This window comes from Cinclus cinclus, chromosome 9 (genome assembly GCF_963662255.1).
Source record: "Cinclus cinclus chromosome 9, bCinCin1.1, whole genome shotgun sequence".
Taxonomy (NCBI): domain Eukaryota; kingdom Metazoa; phylum Chordata; class Aves; order Passeriformes; family Cinclidae; genus Cinclus; species Cinclus cinclus.
This window is the reverse complement of record NC_085054.1, coordinates 23165744-23186194: the sequence shown is the minus strand read 5'-3', so window position 1 is coordinate 23186194 and position 20451 is coordinate 23165744. Positions and strand designations below refer to the sequence as shown.

At 37.1% G+C, this 20451-nt stretch overlaps 1 protein-coding gene across 2 annotated transcripts in view; it reads left to right on the top strand.

Moving 5' to 3' along the window:
- Positions 1 to 3673: 3673 nt before the first annotated feature.
- The window catches only part of DARS1 (aspartyl-tRNA synthetase 1), a 31366-nt gene continuing 14588 nt past the window's right edge, over positions 3674 to 20451 (top strand). Inside the window, exons 1-5 of one of the 2 annotated variants that reach the window (XM_062498053.1) lie at positions 3674 to 4001; positions 8955 to 9057; positions 16849 to 16951; positions 18232 to 18312; positions 18783 to 18842. In XM_062498053.1, coding sequence (XP_062354037.1) covers positions 9038 to 9057; positions 16849 to 16951; positions 18232 to 18312; positions 18783 to 18842 — 264 coding nt within the window. In that variant the 5' untranslated portion in view covers positions 3674 to 4001; positions 8955 to 9037. Of the gene's footprint in view, positions 4002 to 8954; positions 9058 to 16758; positions 16952 to 18231; positions 18313 to 18782; positions 18843 to 20451 lie in introns of those variants that run through there. The other variant, XM_062498052.1, reaches the window with a different exon arrangement.

Sequence of the window (20451 nt, the reverse complement as noted above, 5' to 3'; positions counted from 1 at the left end):
TTCTTCATAGTAAAATGTAAAAGAGCAACATCTGTGATTAGGTGATTAGCAACAGCAATCTGTGATTAGGTGGTTTTTTTTCTCGTTTGAGTGGTTGTTTTGGTTGATCCCCCTTTAGCAAGGGAAATGCAGAATGCAGGGAAGAGAAGAAGTCACAAAGAGCACTCATAGGTTGAAAACAACTGAAGCTTTATAGCAAGAATGTAAGGGAGACAAGAAAATCAGCAGAGACTGTATTAGCAGTTATTGTTGAATAAAATACATTCTTGATGACAGAGAAAGGGAACTGGAGTTGAAATCACATTGGAAGCAGCTCAGCTTTGTGTTTCCTCTCCTGGATTCACATCCCAGAGCAAAAAACTGTGTGGGGGACCCAAGCTGGCAGACTGAGATGGCAGATCAAGTCCTGCTTTCATGGAGAAGTGCCAACTGTCTCATATTCAAAAGAAGCACTCAAAAGTACTGGAGAAAAAAAATACATTGAGAAGGAAAATGGTGGAAGCTACAGGAAATTGTATAAAAAAGGCTGAGTATCATATTTAGTTGTGTTGTTCCCTTGGCCCTTTCATCCTTGTTTAAAAAAGCTTCTCTGTATGGACAGTGTTGAGTGAGTTTTCCATTTGGCTTAAAATGCAATCTACAGCACCCCCGCTGTTCCGTGATTTTAGAAAGTGGTTATCCAGAACACCAAAATTTGGTAACAATAAAGAACAAAATGTCTATAACAAAATAGCTGAAGATCAGCCTAGTCCCTTCCTTGAGACTGATGCACTTTTATTTACAGATTTAATAGTTCCTGCCAGGGACAGTTCTTGCCAAAGGGTTCACAGGAGTGTGAGATATTTGTAATATCATCAGTAGCTCCCCAAGGTGTTCCTTGGGTGTCTTGGAGGAGCTGCTGCCTGAGACAGGGAATTGTGGAGAAGCACAGATACGTGTGTTCCTATCTAATTGAAGTGTATTAATTTTGTTTTTGTCTGCCTGCCATTTCTAAATCAGAGTAACCAATGAGGTGTGAGGTGTGCTGCCCACACAACGTCTGGTGAGCAGAGCCAGCACAGCACAGCTCTGGCTGGCAGCTCAGAGGGTGCTGCAGTAGTGATGCTGTTCTGCTTACTCAAATGGCTGCACTGTCCTGGAATCACTGGCTGGGCAGGGTACTCGCACAGCTTACAGTGATCAGAACAAGTTTTTCTTCCTTTCCAAGGAGTGAGTTTATTATCCTTTTGCCATGCTCATAGATTCTTGGTCCTGTGAAAGCAAATAAAAACTTTGCTCAGGTTCACAACTTCGTTTCTCCACCCCACTCTGTTGAGCTCACACTCACCTGTGCCTTCTTTCTTGGCCCACTTAAGACTTTGTTCTGCTTAGGTTGGCTGCCCTGGCTATCTCATGTTCTTGCCTTCTGTCATGTCAGGTCTTTAAGCCCTTGCTGCCTGCTTGAGGCTATATGTTTGCTAGTAAAATTGCATTTTTGGCCATTCCTTTTTTCTCCCTTCAGACCCATTATCTCATATTCCCTCCCTGGAAGCAGTTTTCATCTAATACTGCTTTTGATTTTCAGGTTTTTATGTCGAACTTGCCTTCTCTTTTTCAAATTTTTCCAGTACTTTGAAGATTCTGGCACTACACAGACACAGCAGAAATATTGATCATAGTGTTCTAAATTCCATGATGCAGGATAAATTATCTTATAAACAGGTTGATGTGACAGGCACGGTCTGGAGGTGAAAAAGTATTGTTTTATGTATCCCACCCAGCTTTTTGGTCTTTTATCCTCTCCTCCCATGTTTCGAAGAGGTCGGTGTTCTGTGAGAAAAGTAAGGATATTTAGTATGCTGGAAAGAAGAGTTTGGGCTATACATTAAGGGAAAAAAGAACTTAGGTTTGGGAGGTGTCAGAGGAGGGAAGCAAAGTGGCATAGTAGCTATGTCCAGCTCGATGGAGCTGGTGGAGCAGTGACAGGAACAGAGGCAGTGGGCACAATCAGGGCATTTTTCATGTGAGGGGACTGGTACAGGTTCCAGGAAGTTTCCCTTGGAAATACTAAAAACCCATCAGAACGTGATCTTGGCCAGCTGGCTTTATGCCACCCTGCCTGCACATGGCATTGGGTGGGATGACTTCCAGAGACTCCTCCCAGCCTCAGCCATTCTGTGATTATGTGATCTGCTGTTTGAAGAAAGGGCTTTATGATGTCACTTTGTGGATATTATTTATTACCCTTTTCATGAAAGGTGAAATAGTTGTTAATAATTAATACCATATAACATTTTTTGTGTTAAATGTGTCTTGTTTACCCTTGGTGAAACAGGAACTGTGAAGTATCCAAAAGATTTTAAAAAATATTTCTCTAATGCAGATGGTTCCTGAAACACTAAGGATCCATGAAAGTTGCAACACCTCATTCTGTCTTTATGCTTCTGCCTAGAAAATGTTTTAACTTTGTAACAATACAGTTTCAAGTTGACTAAGGTAATTTTAACTGTCTGAATATAAAACTCTTCCAAATACTGAAGGTTGTACATTGTGATGGTTGCATTTTTTCTGTAGTACTACACAAAGATATCAGAAATTGCTGGCAAATGATAACATCTTTATTCCCATTTCTGCCTTCCCCAGCACACGCACATATGCACTTACACATACACACTTTTATGAATATATTTGAGTCAATTTCCTATCACATTTCTCTGCACTTCCATTCTATTCTGGATTTGATATGTATCTGTGAAGAAAGAACTGCATTGCCCTGACATAAGCTAATAAAACTTTTCAATCCCCTAAAATCCCCAGTGCAGAATAATAGGCTTCCAGGGCAAGCTGTGACTGGTATTCAGAGACAGAAAGGAGTCCAGAGCAGCAGATGGTAATCTGGAGCGGGCAAAAGTTTTTGGCTTTAAATTTTTTCCCAAAACTTTAGAAAAGTTCTGTCAGGAAAAGTCTACAGTGGAAGTGTCTTAGCAAATTTATAATGTTTGAAATGAGGAAGAAGTTTGTGGGGAAAGAATCATGCAAGGAATAGCAGCATGCACCCAGCATATTGTTAGTTTGTAATGGTTTTATACAATTTTTAAAGTCCTGATTGATTTAAAAATATTTTCCTTGATACCTTTTTTCCCCCTTTGCTATCCAAAATCTGTCCTTTCAAAGCCATGTATTCCTGTTGTTATTTAGCTTTGCAGCTACACTGCATTTGAAGGGTTCTTCTGATCCAGTCTTGGCTCTGACAGTGATAGTAGTGCTTGATCAGGTTGTCAGACAGATTCTCCTAAAATGAATGTTATCCATTTTGCACAGTAATACTCTTGTTGCTCAAAAATGCTGTTGTTTTAATAAAAATTAATATTTTTGAATTTATAATGCACATTTATTTGTGGTTTCTTTCTGTTCTTTATTTTAAGTAATAGTTGTTTTGCAGTTATATTAATCCTACTTATATAAGGTAGATACAGAGAGTAGTCACGTCACTTCTGAGCCTTTGTTTTGCTGGGTTCAACACGGCAGCTTTGACCCTGCACAGTGCAGCTGGGCACACGTCCCTTAGGCAGCAGAAATTCAGACTAATAAGTGCAGGTAGTACAGTGAAGTCCTATCAAAACCATTGTAGTCATGCTGGGTTCTGCCATCTGTGAACTACAGTGAGTTTTGCTGTTGGTAAAGTGCAGTTTGACCCTGCTGTGTAAGTCAAAAATAAACTTGAACAATTTAAAGCTGCTGGATCAAGTACAAGTCACTAAGAAAGGAAATGGGATCTTGTGTGTTTTCAGTAAGTCAGTTACGCCCTTGAGACAAAAAATAATGTTTTGGATTTATTATCAGTTTTATCAATAGCAATGATAGAAAGTGGATTTTGAGTTTAAAGTCAAAAACTGTTTTAAAATGGGTGGTTTTTTTCTGTAATTCAGATAGAGTTTTGGCTCGCATAAAAGACTTGACGGTGGAGAAGGCTGATGAAGAGGTTTGGGTTCGTGGCAGAATTCACACCAGCAGAGCTAAAGGTGAGAGGCTTCCAGGGTTTTTGGTTTTATTTTCTCATGTCATTAGTAAAACCTTAATGTTTATTTTGTTTTCATGACCTGTTGCTTATTTCTTGCGTTCAAGAAAACTTTGCCACCTGGTTATTCAGGGTTGCCTCAGAGTTACTTTGACTGTTTTTTTTTTTTTTCTCTTTTTCCCAAGAGGGAAAAGAATATTTTGGTTTTAGCTGTGTGGAAATCTGTTATTGTAGTAAAAGTGAATTTTTGTTTTACTGTATTGCTAAATAATATATGGACAATTGTAAATAATAGTAATTTTAAAATTTGTCATTCTGAAGTTGTTAACAGATGTGAGATAAAACACTTCTAAGCTTCTACAGTAAAACATACTTGTATTATAAATGTATCCGTTGTCAGACAGGTCATATTTCTTCTACTGCACATGCATATTTTCACCACACCTTTTCTTTGACAGGAAGCAAAAATCTGTTAAAATTTCAGACTTCTTACTTTCGGTTACCAGTATCTAATTATATCTATTTGAACTTCAAATAAGAAGCCTCATCTTTCTTTAACAAGACAAAAGGGAAACCCTTTTGTTGGTTCTCAGCAGTGTGGGCTGTTACACTTGGCTGTCTGACAGCCATATTTCTTCCCTGGAATCAGAAGTTCCCTCTGGAGACCAGGTTGCCATATGCAAACTTCAATAGGCTTTGGCCTTTGCAGTTGACATCAGATGCTGACAACTGTTGTGCTGGTTTTAGTTATGTTTGGAAGCTCTGTAGATATAAATAACTTGTCTTTCCAAGAACTGAAAAAAAAAAAAAAGGCATAATGAAATTATCTTCACAAACAAAACTTAACAGTAGTCTTAAAATTTGGAATGATGCAAATTGGGGGTGAGAATCCAGTACAGAATATCATCAAAGATACTAGATTCTTTTCTCTTTTTGAAAATTAATTTTCTTAAAACGTGTCCCTCTTAATGAATGTCTGTGCTGCAGTCAGTTAAAAGTAAGGAACTGCATTAAAATATATAAATATGATGCACATTTTAATTTTCATTAGAATCTTTAAACTTAAGGAGTCCTTTGGGAGTTCCTCAGTAATTTTGTAATGTAAATCTCTTGGTTAATTAAAGAAATAGTCAGCTCCAAAAGCTGTGAAAACCTTGGTCATTACTCATGATGTTGTTCAGACAGAAGACACTCCATCTGATTGAAATGTTACTGTTGTTACTATCAGTATATAAATTAGAGTATCCTTATGGCTTTTTTTTTTTTTTAGCAATTTTAGGAAGAGCTCAGGCTATTAACAGACCTCAGGGTATTAGAAGCAGGTATCTATGCAGATAGAAGGCAATGTCTTGTGGCTGTTGATTGCTCTCTGCAATACATTGATACATGGGATTTTGTATGATATATACATTTATGTCAAACACAGTAACATCTCTGTAACAAGGCAATAGGAACTTAAAAGAAGCTGTTATAATCCTTCACTTTGACCTCAGGAAAGACTTTTGTTTTTGATGAAGCAACAGTGCTTATTTTCAAAACTCTTTAACACAATGTGAAGAATGAAAGCAAAAGGAGTTGATCATGGGCATGAAGGATCTGAATTTAGTGATGGTATCTCTTGTTCCTTCTTGGTCTGACAACACAGAACAATTCTGACGTTCAGGGAGTGCTGCTAGGGAATGCCTTATGCTTGTTTACTTAAGCTTTGGAGAGAGAATCTTACAAGAAAAGCAAATGTTTAAGAGTAGAAGTAATATTAGCCTTTCCCACACATAACATGGCAATATTCCTACCACTGTGGAAAGGAAAGCCTCGCAGGAAGCAGGAAAATTTTTCACAAAAACAAGCTTTAGTTTTTCTCAAAAACTTGAATTGGACTCCTAAATAACCAACGTAGCCTTTATTTAACCGTGCCTGGTTCTGACTAACAAACCAAAAAACTAATGGGAACAACTGCAGATTCCAGCTGTCTCCTATAGCAAGTCACACATGGAATCTGATGGAAGTTAACTGAAGGATGTGTAAAGAATGAGGTGTTGGGAATTTCTGTGGGTTATCCTAAAATTAAAGTGCACAGGGCTCTGTGGCTTGTATCATAGATCGAATAAATATTATTTCTGGCCATATTTTAAAGCCAGCCTAATCTACTGATCACATTTATCATTGAAAAGCCCTTGGGAAATTGGTCTGGGTTTGTCCAGGCAGCTGGGGCTTATGCAGAATGTTAGACCTGAGCTAGATTTTGGGTTATGAATCCAAGGGCCTATGAAATATCTGAAAATAAGAATTCCACCAAGAGCAATTTAAATATTGGGCCAAATTTTATAATAAGCCAGGCAAAGTCTTCTCTTTGCTGGAAAATATATGTGATCATAATTTAATTTATACAACCAACTTTTTTTATTCTTTATGCACATTACTTCCTGACATCCCTTTCTTTCATAAGGTCTTGTGTGATTTGGTACTTTTATCCAATACAGATGGTGGATTACTTGTTGGTTTATGTGCTTATTTTTGATGGAATTCTTTTATCTGTTCAGTGCCTGAACATTCTATGCATTTTATTGTGTCAGATGTTTTTAACCAAATTTCTTTTTAAACTCTTCATGTTCTAGGCATTCTTGTGGGACATGATATTGTTTTTTTTAATAGGAACTTAGGGCAGTTTACTGTTGAATATGAATACATTTGGTGCTATATTTTTCACCTAAACACCACATAAGTATTTTCAAACATATAGAGAAGATCTCATTGTCTAAATTTTTCTTACTCAAATGCTTCCTTTTTTGCATCTCGTGATCTGGAAAGGTTTCTAAGCATGAGCTAGATTTGAGTATGGCTGCTCTTTGTGATACGTTATTTTCAATGCCTTCAGCTTTCTCAGGAAGAGTTCTCTTCCCTCTTTTAATCTTTGTGGCTGGGATATTTGAACCAGTCCTTTGAGTGAGGTCTGTTTGATCACTTATCTTATGTGTGATTAGAAGTGGTTGCACTCTGCAAAACATCCTCTTCCTTCAGGCAAACAGCTACTGTTACTCATGGCAAAGACATCTCAATCCTTTTATAATGCAGATACCCATCAGACTTCCAGTGTTTGGGATTAAGTACAACCACCAGACTTTTGGATGAAGATCTGAGCGGGCTGGTCTTGGTGAAGATGTCCCTGCTCATTGCAGGGGATTGGACTGGATGGCCCTTAAAGCTCTCTTCCAGCCCAAACTGTTCTGTGATAACAAGCCCTTTCATTATTTTCCTGTCTTACAGTTGAGTTACATTGTAGCTGTCCTCAACTGTGCACCTTTCGTTTGAACACCTAGTACATCAGTGCTGAAACTTTGATCATATTTTGCTAAATTGTTTGTGACTAAAATCATGGAGACAAATACTATCTCCTGGGAAATAACTGTATCCAACCACACTGGAAGAAACACTGAGATGTCAAAGATGTGTGATATGACTCCTTTATCTGAAGAAACTCAGCATATCACATCCTGTGGAAAAATTGTACTTTGTTGACTTGCTGGATCTGAAGCACAGCCTGTATTTTTCTAATTTAAATCTATTATTTAATGTTTGCCTGCAAGAAATACGTGCATCTGTACCATATTGGATATTGGAGCCTCTGGAATACAGAAATAGTTGTACTCTGTTTTCTGAAAATACATCATTAATCTTGTTGCCTTTTTGTCATAGGACAAGATTAGTTTATCTAATAATTGTAATTAATATTTAATAATATTTTGTACTGGTTTCATATGCTTGCTTTTATTTCTATGAGATTGTGTGTCAAGGGTTCTGCACTGGTTTTCTGGTACTCTTGAATTATCTGTGGCTGTGTGTAAGGAATGGTAATCTGCATAAGTACAAATGAAAACTGCAACTGGCTTTTTAGCAACAGTTTTCAGGTTGGGTATATGTTAGTTTATTGATTTAGAGTTTAAGTCAACAACAATGGGGAGGTAGGTGTCTATAACAAAACTTCTTGCTTCTTCATATTCTCACCATTTCAGTGGAAATATTCTGAGTCAGAACTTGGGGTTAAAGTCGTAGTGGTGCCTTTATTAGATCCTGGTACACCAGTGAAACATTTGTTGTTAATTTCTGTCTAGGAAGAAGCATTTAAAATCACTATATTTCCTTAAAACTAAATTAAGGAATAAATTATTATTAGAGATGTGAGAAGAAGTATGAAATGATCGTAACTGTCAGCTAAACAGATTATAAAGAGCTCTGTTGACTTGGAAATACCCATTTTAAAAGTCAACAAAATGCACTACGTTCTTTGTGCATTATTATTAATTCCTATCAACTTCTTTTTCCCTAAGCTGTTCATGAATAAATTGCTCTTACAGGAATTTTTAATTGGGTCTTTTAGGTTCTTGTCATTCACTAGAATCAATACTCCTTTTGTTCCCCTTCATTCTGAATGTGTGGTGTTTAATAGAATGAACATTGTTGGTTTAGTCCTTGTGGTGCAAAATCAAGCCTAATTCTCTCAGACCAGCTTTGTGAACTCTACAGCTTTGATTTGAGATGATGAGAAAAAATGTCTTTAAAAATAGTTTACACTTGAAGTAGTTGTGAGCAAAGAAACAAGGAAAAGTATGATACGTTTCTTGCAGTTGAAGAAAAAGTTACTTTAAAAGTTAGGATTGGTTGTTTTTCTTTTGTCTTAATATTCTTTGTCTTGGAAGGCTTACTGTTATTTTTAGAAAATGTCCATTCAAATGTTTATAGATGTAAGGCACAATTATTTAATTTATCTCAATGTTTGTGTGTGTAGAGGTGAGGAGTTTTTTTGAAGCAGCTTTTTGGAGGGGTGGCAGCAATGAATGAGAGAGAGACGCACACTCTTAGAAGCTCAGTTTATATTAAGTAGTAAAGAATTTTTTCTCATTCACAAAGACCTCAAGTAACTTGTCCCTAATACACCTGCGTTGTTTCTCTTTGTATTCAGGGAAGCAGTGTTTCTTAGTCCTGCGTCAGCAGCAGTTTAATATCCAGGCTCTTGTGGCTGTGGGACAGCATGCAAGCAAGCAGATGGTAAAGTTTGCTGCCAAGTAAGTAAGCAATTATATCCTGTTGTCAGAGTAAACAATGGTGGGAACCAGGACTCCCAGGGGTTGGGACCATTTTCACACATTAACATCAATGCTTCGTTTGTTTTAAAATGTAGTTATTTAAATTGTCAGCTCTCTATTGCGTTGAATACATTATACTGACAAAAGATAAAATAGAGAACAGGCTTGAAATTCATTCTGAACTGCTGAAGCAGCATTCTCTTGCCATAGACAACCTACATTTCTTCCAAGCTGGCTAACAAAAACTCTGGCAAGCTGAGCTTGGTGGGACACTTGGTTTGGTGTGTGGCAGTGCTGTGTGTCTGCACATGTTCAGCATTTTTCTTCTAGCAGACTTGCAGTGTAGTAATACATTTTATAGTTACAACTGATGTGAAGAAGTCCCATGTTGCCAGTGGCTTACTGAGTTGAAGACATCAGAAGTAGCTTCTGTGCACTGCATTAGTCTTACCTACACCTTATTTTTGGCACTAAAATTTTAATTTAAAAAAAAAATTGGCAGGAGTAATAGTTAGACTTGCCAATTGAAAAAATGTTTATTGCAGGAATTTGAATTCAGTTACTTGATTTGTTTTGTTCCTAAATAGAAAAAAATTACCTTTCCCTTCTGTTTGTATCAAGATTGTGCTTTCAGGTTTTCCTGTAGTAAATATGGTTGTGTGACAAATGTGCTTTATAGCAGAGCTTTAATCATGTCTATCTGTTTGTTAACAAATAGAAATGTGCATCAATTCTGTGCAGTTTATTTGGTGCAGAATATGTTTAACATGTGGCACTTGAGTTGCTTCTGTGCAGTTCTTGGCATTACTTTCATGCCTGGGAAGGGAGCCCCCACTAATTAGCTGCAAAAGTGCTACAGCCTTCAACCTTCAATATGTCAGGGAGGGGAAGGATTCATTATAGTGGAGATTTCCAGAAGCCAAGTTAAGAAGGTTGGGATAATGCTTCTGCTGATGGGGTTCAAGGCAACAGAAAAACAGAACCAGCAGTGTTTGTTGTTTGGCGCTTCTCAGTGCTGGCAGTGCCAGTGTGAAACATGCTGTTCACAGGTGTTTATGAGCCAAAGTGAAGTGTTCTGTTTCTTCATGAAATGATTTGTTCTCTCCAGCACTTGGAATCTCTGAAAAGAATTAAGTGTATAATGTACTTGTTCCCTAATTCATCTCCCTTGAAACTCCCAACAGTCTGCTTGTACTCCCTCGAGAAACTTCTGCTACAGAACAGTGGAACAACTCTTAGAGTTGTGATGCACACTCTTCTATTCTCCAGTTCTCTCCAATATCTCTCTTTTTCAGTTTTCTTAGAGTTGTGATGCATACTCTTCTATTCTCCAGTTCTCTCCAATATCTCTCTTTTTCAGTTTTCTTCATGGTTCTTCCCTCCACAGCTGAATTTCTTACACTTGGTGATTGGTAGATCTTTGTGGTTAGCAGCTCATGGGAGGGAAGTTTGGTCTTTATTTTTCCATATGCTGGCTGCCACGTATAAACCTTCTGTGATGTTTTTTTGCGATTCACTGATCTTTTTTTACTCAGTTTTCTGCCACATTAGTGATTTAAATTACGTCTTGGAGGTCCAGAGCTAACAAGGAATGGTAAATGGTGGAAGAGGGTATGGATCCTTTCTCTTCTGGCAGCAGTGAGCTGAGGCAGAACCTCATCCTTAGGTTCTTCCCAACTCCCTGTCATCTTCCCTCTTGATGAGACAGACTTGAATTCCTCAGAGTATCCAGACCGATGATGTTCATGCTGTATTTCGACTTTTCCTTCTGCTCGTTTTTTGGGATAGCATTTGCTAGCTGAATCCTGGTACTTCAGCCACACTTACTTTGTAGCATTCATATTTCCCTTATTATTTGTGCTTCTGAAATGATTACATGGTCATCATCATGTTCTCTGAGTGGTGTAACTCTTACAGCCTTCTGGATTTCCTTTTGGGGGTTTGCGTTTGGTTTTTTTAATGCCATTTAGTGCAGTCATCTTCTCAGGATTCCTTCCACCTATTAAATACAAACCTATGTTATTAATATCCTGCCATGCTCTCACTTTTTCCAGTGTTCCAATCTCTTACAGTTCTCTCTGCTGTTGCCACTACAGCTGCCTCTTGTCCTTCAGAGGCTGCTGCTGTTCCCTGCCTGGTGAGTGCACGTGGGGTCACTGTGTCAGCAGCACCTGAAGGAGGGCCCCAGTACGTGCCTGTCCTCAGTCACTTCCCTGCTGCCTTTCACCTGCTCTGCAGTGATCCCATTATTTCTGGCAGATGAGGCTGGGCTTAGATGTCTAAAAATAGCTATCCTGTTTCCCTGCCTTTCTCAGCGTCTTTTTTTTATAATTTCATTTCCTACATGTTAAATGAGGAAATACATATTTATTGAAGAAAACATCTAACTCAAATATCTTAAATTTCAATTAAAATTGTTAATGTTTTACTGGTGGCATATAAACTATATTTTCCATGGTCATTTTCTCATATTTTCATACTGTTTCCACAACTTTGTTTAAAATAGTTTGAAAAATTCTGGATCTTGAATTTTTAATTTTAGTTGATTAAATAATGAGCATTTTTTGGTACAAATTTTCATAAATTATAAACAAACCAGTTCCTCTTTTAGATATTGGGACATGGAAACCAAGAGCTTTCGTAATGTTCTGTGGTCAGTAACATTCATACAGTAATTACCACCATTATCATTAGAATGTGAGTTTTTAGTGAAAGACACTTTATAGTGGTTCAGCTCAGGTTTACAAAGAAATTCCTGTGAGTTTAACCATGGGAAGTTTGAGGTTGAACTTCCAAAACAAGCACAGCACCAAGCCAGTTTTTAGATATTAGATTGGCAGCTGTGGAATTGTTCTTCTGTCTTTCATCAGAAAAAAACAATTCAGCCCAGTCCTGCAAAGGATGCTGTGTAAGAGAAACAGTTAATTGTCTCTTTTAGACAGCAGAGGTGCCAGTTAGTAATTTATCTTAGTAATTTATCAACCTCCTTTTTTCCATCAGGCATCGGCTGTGGCTGCTTTTGGTTTTCTTTCTCCTTTTCTATGTCAGCGTTGAGCTTTTCCCGCCACCCCGCTGTCAGAGCCATGTGACCTGATAGAGCAGTTGGGAGAGGTGGTTAACAGATTCTAATATAGCTGCTTCAAAAAATTGCCCTTGCACAGGAAGTAACTTGATGGCTCTTTGTAGTAGGCTAGAGAGTAAAAATGCAGGAAAGATAGTAAAATGGAGGGGGGGAAATGCTTAACTTGCATGAAAATAATTCACAGTGTAGAAAAATATATGTAAGTTCTTTAGCTAGATAAATTGGTAATACCAGAAAGACTGCTGGATATTGCAGGATGTTTTCTTTATGTATTTCTGTTTAATTTTTATATCAGAAAACTAGAAGAAAATGTCAAATTGCAGCTAAGTTTGCTGGCGACACAGAAATTGGACTGATAAATAGGGACTCAGGAGTGCATGGTAACCAGGGTTCATTTAGAATAAGCACTTAAATGCTCTTCAGTGTGAATTTGTACCTTTGTGATTGTTTGGTCAGATTTTGTGTGTGTTCAGGATTAATAAATAGAATAGTGCAGAGAGAAATGTGAGATTATGATAGATAATTGACTTGACAGGAGCCCATGCACTTCTCTGACTTTTGAAATAGAGGAATAAAATGTCTTTAATGTAATATGTGCCTGGTTTTAGGCAACTGTGGAATACTTTGTCCACTTTTGTTGTCTTTGTGTCTGAATACATGTCAGATTGGAAAAGGTTGATGGTGAAGTTGCAAGAAGAAAAGGTACATGGTTCAGCAAATCTGTCTTCTGTGAGACTAAAGAAAACTCTGGTCTTTCCTGGAGAAATTAGTGAGTGATTTAAATCCCAGTCTGGTGGTGCCTATGCAAGACTTTCTGCCAGTGGGGTGTTCTTTACATTGTAGGTACAAGGGTATGACAGGATGTAGTGAACAGAGGATGAAATTAGGGGAATTTAGTAAAGAAATAAAATGTAGGGTTTTTTAGTGAATATTACTAAAAATGCATTGTGGGTTTTGTTACTTAAAATCTTTAAAGCAGATTGGTTTCTTTTTCCCCCAGAAGGATATCCAGGTTCAACCAAGTGTTAGAATGTTGGTATAGAAAACCAATCCTTACACTTTGAGAATGAAGAGAATAAGAATAGGTGTTTACCTGGCCTTTTTGTATACAGTGTCAGATAATTTCCTTTCAGGGGGCTCCATGCATACTTGCTTTATTTGTGCAGGCAGGATTACAGTTTCTGTTGTTGAATACAAAATGTTTATACTCTTAACTACTTACAAAAGGCACTCATTTTTTGAAAGTAAACCATTACCTTCACTTTCACTGGCATTCAGATTGAGGATTATTATGTATTAAGACAATTATTTAACATTTTTAATTTAATAGTGTATTAATATATTTTGTGCAGTCTGTTTACAGAAAAGTGCTGAAGAAAAAACAACAAATGCCAGAATAAGTATAGAGGGTGTAGAAGAAGTCAACATTTTCTGTTTAAAGTCTATAAATAACCAAGTTTCTTCCTATTCTTCAGGCTTTTGACCAAGAAATTGTTGATTGTGATTTATTTTGGGAGGCCAGCATAGGGTTCAGCTTGCAACACAAAGCTGTTGATGAAAGATGTTGTTATAAAGACTGCAAGAATGCAATCCTGTGGTTAAAAGAGAAAGTCTTGGCTAATAGACATGCAGCTAATTAAGAGGGACATAAGGCATCTAGTGGACACTTTAGAAATTATAGTCTTGATTTTTTTTTAACATTACATACAAAATGATTTCTGATACAGAGAATTTTTTTATTGTTGGACTTCATGAATCTATATACTTAAATAATTTCTTTTTGGATTAAACTATGTAAAGATGTCATCTGTCTTTTCTTAATGCCTTATGCATCCTACTTTGATTTCTAGTCCCTGGTAATATTAGTTATAGTAATAAATGTTGTTGTCCTTAATGGAAATGGTGGTACTGTTTTACTGCTGGTTTTTTTTTTTTTTTACTGTTTTTCATTGGGTTTTGGGGGTTTTTTGTTACCCAGGGGAATTTTATCAAAAATCACCTAGATTACTTATTCCTGCTGCTGTGGAGAATGCTTTGCTGTAGTTACTGGCATTTTATTAAAGCATCTTGTTTCTTGCTGGAACTTGAACTGACAATGCTGTTTCGGTAACAGCCTTGGAATTACCTGCTGGGATCAAAGCAGCACCTGCCAGGTTTCTGTAGTTTATGTTTGATGCAGTGTTATGGACTTCAGACACTTCCAGCTCTAGGTCTTGCTGAGCAAGAACAGAACTCAACACACAAGCTTTTATTTCCATACTGGATTAAATGTGGAGTTTAAATGAGGAAAAGCACACTTAATTATCAAATGAAAGTTTAGAGGAGATGATGGGTGTTTATAAATACAAAGATCATCACATGCAGTAGGACCTTTCCTAGAGCTTTTGTGTGCCCAGGCAATTATTTGAATGTTTGGTTACAGGGACCTAAATAGTTAGGAACTCAGTTGAAATACACCTTAAAATTATGGCAAATTTAATGACTAAGGAATGCTACAGTTAAAATAAGTTCCAGATCAAGAAACATGATATAATTGCAACTCCTTGCAGAGATGCAGAGAAAGCTCATTTTATCCTATGTGCAAAGTTCTAAAGTTATGCAAGTTTGCAAAGCAATGTTGCAGTTACAGTGATGTAAAAGTCAGTTTCTTCCTGTATTTTTAACCTGATGTCATTTTGCATGTCTTGAATTCCTTGCATGTTCTGGTCAGAGCTCTGTAAAAACTTCACTAACAGTTCTCATCCATGGGGTCACCAATCTAATTGTGGTTCCTTCATACAACACATTTATATTTAACTATTCTTTTTCACAGCATAGAGAATTCCCTTCAACAAATTTAAAACATTATTTGCTGCTATTAGTGAGAAAGCTTTTATTTAGCAGATTTGAAACTGATATTTTCAGTGAAGACACTGCTATTCATGTTATTAGTGGTATTTTCTGGACATTTGCCAACATGTTGACATGGAAAAGGAAGCAGGAAAACCAGAGAACTGTTTAGGGAAATAAGTTCACATAGGAGTAAAACTTTAATTCTTTTAAACATTCACACATTGCAAAAGCAAATGGAATTTATAGTTACACTTAATACTGGTTTAGCATCATATAGTCTCATAGATGCTTACGCTGTCTTGTGTTGGTGCCTCAGTCTATGGAAGGAGATTCAAACAGGATAATTTGTAATAGAAAGTACTTGGAAGCACTTGGTGTCATTTCAGTTTTCCTTTCTTATATTTGTTGCCTCTGCTAAACTAATGGAGATGGAGGCTCACCTATAACTAAATGGATTATTTAAGAATCTTATTTTTCAGCCTCTGCTTTGTACAAATTTAGTCATGATTTGAGCAACTGTAACTTTTCTGAAGTGTAAATGTACCAGAAGAACACACTGTTCGCAAATTTAATGCAGTACATGGAATTACCTAATGGTTAAGCAAGTCAAGCATATGAAGCATCCTGGTCTGTATTAACTTTAGAGCAGCTAATAAGTTCTTTCATGTGAAAGTATTGCCTTAAAAAAAGGTGTAATCAGCTAAAATACTCAAATTTGGCTTTTTATTTTTTAGTTAAATGGAATTTACTTATAGTGCCACTATTAGGTTTTGAGAATTTGATGTTTGAATTTTCTGGTGTTACTTTAATATCATCAGATTTTTCAAGATTTTTATTCACAGTAAAAAAGTGCCAGCCTTGTAAAGTTGAGGGTTGTTAATGGCTCTTTGCTTTGCTGCTTTGAGTAGTGGCCATCTTGTCTGATGACGTCCTCACTCACCTCTCATTATGCGCAGTTAAACTGAGAATTTCCTGCTGTCTAAGGGCTTAGGTGGTCAGGTGATACACATAAAGTGCTTTTCTGCTTTCTCAGGGTGGACTCACAAGTGAAATATTATTTGTAACATTAGTTTTCCTAAAAAGGAAGGTAATATTTTTAGATATTTGGCCTCTTGTAAGCTAACAAAGAGACAGAGTGAAAATTTATTTCCAGCAAGGGTGAGATTATCTGTAGAAAAATGCTGGTTTAAACTCCAGTACCTTAAATGGGTAAATAAAAACTGCTCATACAAATTCTTTTCTCACCTCTGACTCTTGAGGCTTTTGTTGTTTGCTTGTAGCACACATACTTTATGTGATATCTGTGGAAGACTTTCAGGATGGTGTGTGGTGTTGTAATGTACTGTTAGTGACTGTTGGTGGAGAGCAGTTAGGATGTCCCTTGTCACAGAGAAATTACTTTGGAGCATCTTGCATCTTTCAGTAACAAGTCATGTAGTTTAAACAAGCTGAACTAGTTTTGATTTTCTTCTTCAGTTCTAGGAGTCCCTTCAGTTTGTTGTTCTGCTGGTGAAGACACATCTTGCAGATAATTGCATCAGCTGACACATGGAAGAGTGTCTGTGGCCTAGAAAAAGAGCTCTGCCACTTGTCAGTTTGTGTATAAACACACAGAGAATGGGCCAGCATTGAGCTCAGTCATAATTCTTTCTCTCTCAAGTCTTCTATCCATTTGAATTCATTGTGGCTGGGGATATTTCAGCACACACCTTCATTAATCAGTTAATAGATACAAAAGTAACTTCAGATCCTTTACTCTGTTCTGTGGTTCAGCAGTCCATACAGTGGTGCTCAGTGCTGAGGCTGCTGCAGCGTGCAATGGAACTTACTGGGACTTCTGTCCTCTTTATTGCCAGCATCACCAAAGAGAGCATTGTGGACATAGAAGGCGTTGTGAGAAAAGCACATCAGAAAATTGGAGGTTGTACTCAGCAAGACGTTGAGCTTCACGTTCAAAGGGTAAATTTTTGAGCAAATGCAGCACTGGTTAATTGTTTGATAGATTATCTGTTGACACTGTCTGTCTGTCTACATACATAAACTTTATCAGTAAGGAATCCCATGCCAGAGAAATAAACTGTTTTAAACTACAGTTTTCGGTGTTTTGTATGTAAAAATTAAACACTTCTGGTTTTAAGATACTTGGAGTTTATATTTCCCTGTTTTTATCTGCCATTTGATTTACAGTATCAAGTAAAATAAAGTATCTCACTAGAACAATTTGGCTAGGAAAGCTTGTAATTCTAGTTTTTGATTCTTAACTTCAGTAGATACTGGAATAAAAAGTCTGCTTCTTTTTAAGTGCAAGTCAGGAGTTTCTTCTTTATCGGAGTTGCAATCTTCCCTTCAGTACAATGGGCTGGAATACATAATTCTCACAGAAATAAACTCTCAGTGGTTTAACAGTATGGAAACTTTAGAAATCTAAAGATCCTGGAGCTTGTGCGTTAGGTCTGGAGGAAGTGTAACTTTATAATTTGTTTAAATAGAAGGCATATTTAAACCTTTATGTAATATCCTTTTCTTCTAAAGGTTTTTAGCTAGACTGTTTGCCTACAATACAGCTGAAACCCAGTCGCCTCAGGAGTAGAGCACAATGGCTATTATAGCAGTGAGGTAAATCTTAGCTAACAGCATTGGGGAAAATCTGCAGATTTTGAAGAAACATGTATTAATATGTGTGCAGATTATCCTATGCTTGATTTTTCTGAAAAAACATCGAATTCATTGCTCCTCTAGGAGCGATACTAGACCATAAGGCACAGCAAGATGGTTTTCGTTCTCTGGTTGTATTTTTGTTATCTCATAAATTGTTGAATCTGAAACAGCTCTTTCAGCTATATTCAGATAATAAATAAATAAATTATACATTAACAAGAAGAAGAAGAATGGGATGATCTTGCTGGAATCAGAACCTAAAACTCAATGAAATCTAGTATATTCAGAGCTGGCATTCATGCCAAAAAGCTTGTCCCTCAGGCTGTATGAACTTGCTCAATTTGGTGCTTCCCAGAAGAAAAAAAGATACTTCAGATCTTTCAAAGGGAAAGCAAGAACTAAGCACTTCAGTATTGTCATGAGAATGCACAGTGCGTCTCAAGTACTAGAATAAAATCACGGCCTTAGAGGGAGTAGCCTATGCAAACAGTGTTTCGAGTCTCTGCTAGAAATATACTTTTGTAAATCACACCTCCCTTTGAGCAGAGCCTCATGCTATTTCTGTTCTCTCTCAATTTCAGATCTATGTGATCAGTTCAGCTGAACCCCGGCTACCCTTACAGCTGGATGATGCTATTCGACCAGAAGTGGAAGGAGAAGAGGTGAAAACTTTGCATCCTCAAATGTTTTTTATTGTCTTTGTAGCTGAACAAAAGCACAAAAGCCAAGCAAATTCCTTCATGCGGTGATTCTGGGGGGTGGTTAGGTTTGCATTTTACTTCCTTTGTGCTGCCCAGAACTGTTCAACATCTCTATAGCTTTTACAGTTTGCAGAACTGCACTAGAAGTTCAAAACCAGAGGGTTTTCAATCTTGTGTGTGTGTCTGCTGAATCCTCATAGTTGGGTTCTGCCTGTGACCTCTGGGAGAAGTCACACCTTAAACTTTGCTATGCTGCCAGTTTGCTGTATGTTCTCTCTAGAATGATCTAGAAGTTTTGCTGAAATAGAAATAACCCTTTGCTTTTTGCCAGAGAGTGTTTTTCTCCACTGATTTTGTTTTGTTGAAGTTTTGGTTTTGTTTATTTTTTGGATGTGTGTGTATTCACCATGTGCTTTTGCACAATTGTTTAGGATGGAAGAGCTACTGTAAACCAAGATACAAGACTGGACAACAGAATCATTGATCTGAGGGTAAGGAACGTGCAGTGCTGCAGGCTTGCCTGCAAGTGTTTGTTCTTCATATTTCTAATTCACAAAGCAATAAAAGTAATTTATTTGATGGAATTATATGTTGGCCAGAAGAAAAATAAACAGTATGGGTTTTTTTGTTTTGCACGGTATTGTAAAAGCACAGGATTTTGGAATCTTAAATGTTCACCTTGACTGACATTAATTAAAGAGCATACATTGGTAGTTCAAAGGCCAGCATTGATGATTTGATACGTGGCTGTGTACATCTGGGCTTTTTAGCTGCAAAAGAAAAAGGTGACTAAATAGGGGCCATTTAGAGACAACATTTTTTCTCAGATGTAGTTTTTGTTATCCAAAACCTGTAAAGAGCTCGGTTTTGAAGTATAAGGTGGAGGTTCTAAGTTTTAACAGGCAGTTGAGGTGCTGTAATGCATGCCTTGTCAGAGAACTGTACCAGGCCACAATGCCAATCTGATTCTCTTTGTTTCTTCCACAGCATTAATGTATTTTCTTTTTCTTTGCCTTTTCCTGAAACACCTTTATTTATCTAGGTCATAGAGACCCAACCTTCTGCAAATTCACAGACCTCCCAGATATTTACCATTTCTGATCAGCTGCAAAATACTCTCTATTAAATTACTTACAGAACTTTAATTCTTTTTTAATGAAACAGCAGCTAACACGTAGGTGTGTAACTAACTAAACATCGCTGTTTTGAGGCATCCTGGCCTTTCCCTTGGCTTCTTAGCCATTTTAAGCTCTCCACAATAAAATTTTAATCAACACTGGATGAAGACTTAGCTCTTAAGTCTTCTAAGAGCTGTTTCGCTCTTTTTTTTTTTTTTGATACCTAGTACTGCCTTCAAAGTTCTTGATAATGGCAGTTTCTCAGTAAATTAATCTTTGCACCTGAGAAATGAAACAAAAGCGTAATTTATTGGAGAATTTGGAAAAGTTCTGGCACTGAGATACTTACAACTTTTCAACATCTGATCTCCGTATTTCAGCAACTAAAACTGCTTGTGTCAATTGTTTTACTTGTACCAAAGTTAATTGCTTTTCACTTGATCTTATGTATAACACTGAGTAACTTCAGTCTGTGATTACTTTTCAGAGTACTCAATATCTCATCATATTGGTCTCTTAATCTGTCTTAAATTAAGCCTTTAATGAAAAGAATTCTATACTAATGATTGAAAGTGAAAATCATTTGAAGGATCATCAGCTTTGGTAGTGCTAAGGCAGTGTAATGAATTGAAGGGGAGAAATCTGGGGTGCTTGAACTGCAAGTTTTGCTTGAACATCTGCTGATGAATAAAAATAAGCGACAGCCCTCCAGAGAAACCTAAGAAAATCCATTATATTGAAGAAACACCTGTATAATAAACTGAAAGGAGCCATGAGGCCCAAAGAGAACAGAGAAATTATACAAAGGGAAATAACATTTAAAAATACTAGGTGAAAATGACTTGTAAGTATCCTTGGCTGTAATGCAGTTGAGGGCATCTGTAGAGCAAAGCCTACAGTAAATAGTAATGGAAAAAGAAGGAAGACTCATGCCAAAATAAAAACAAGAGATGGAATGGAAAGGGCTGGACTAAAGTTCTTC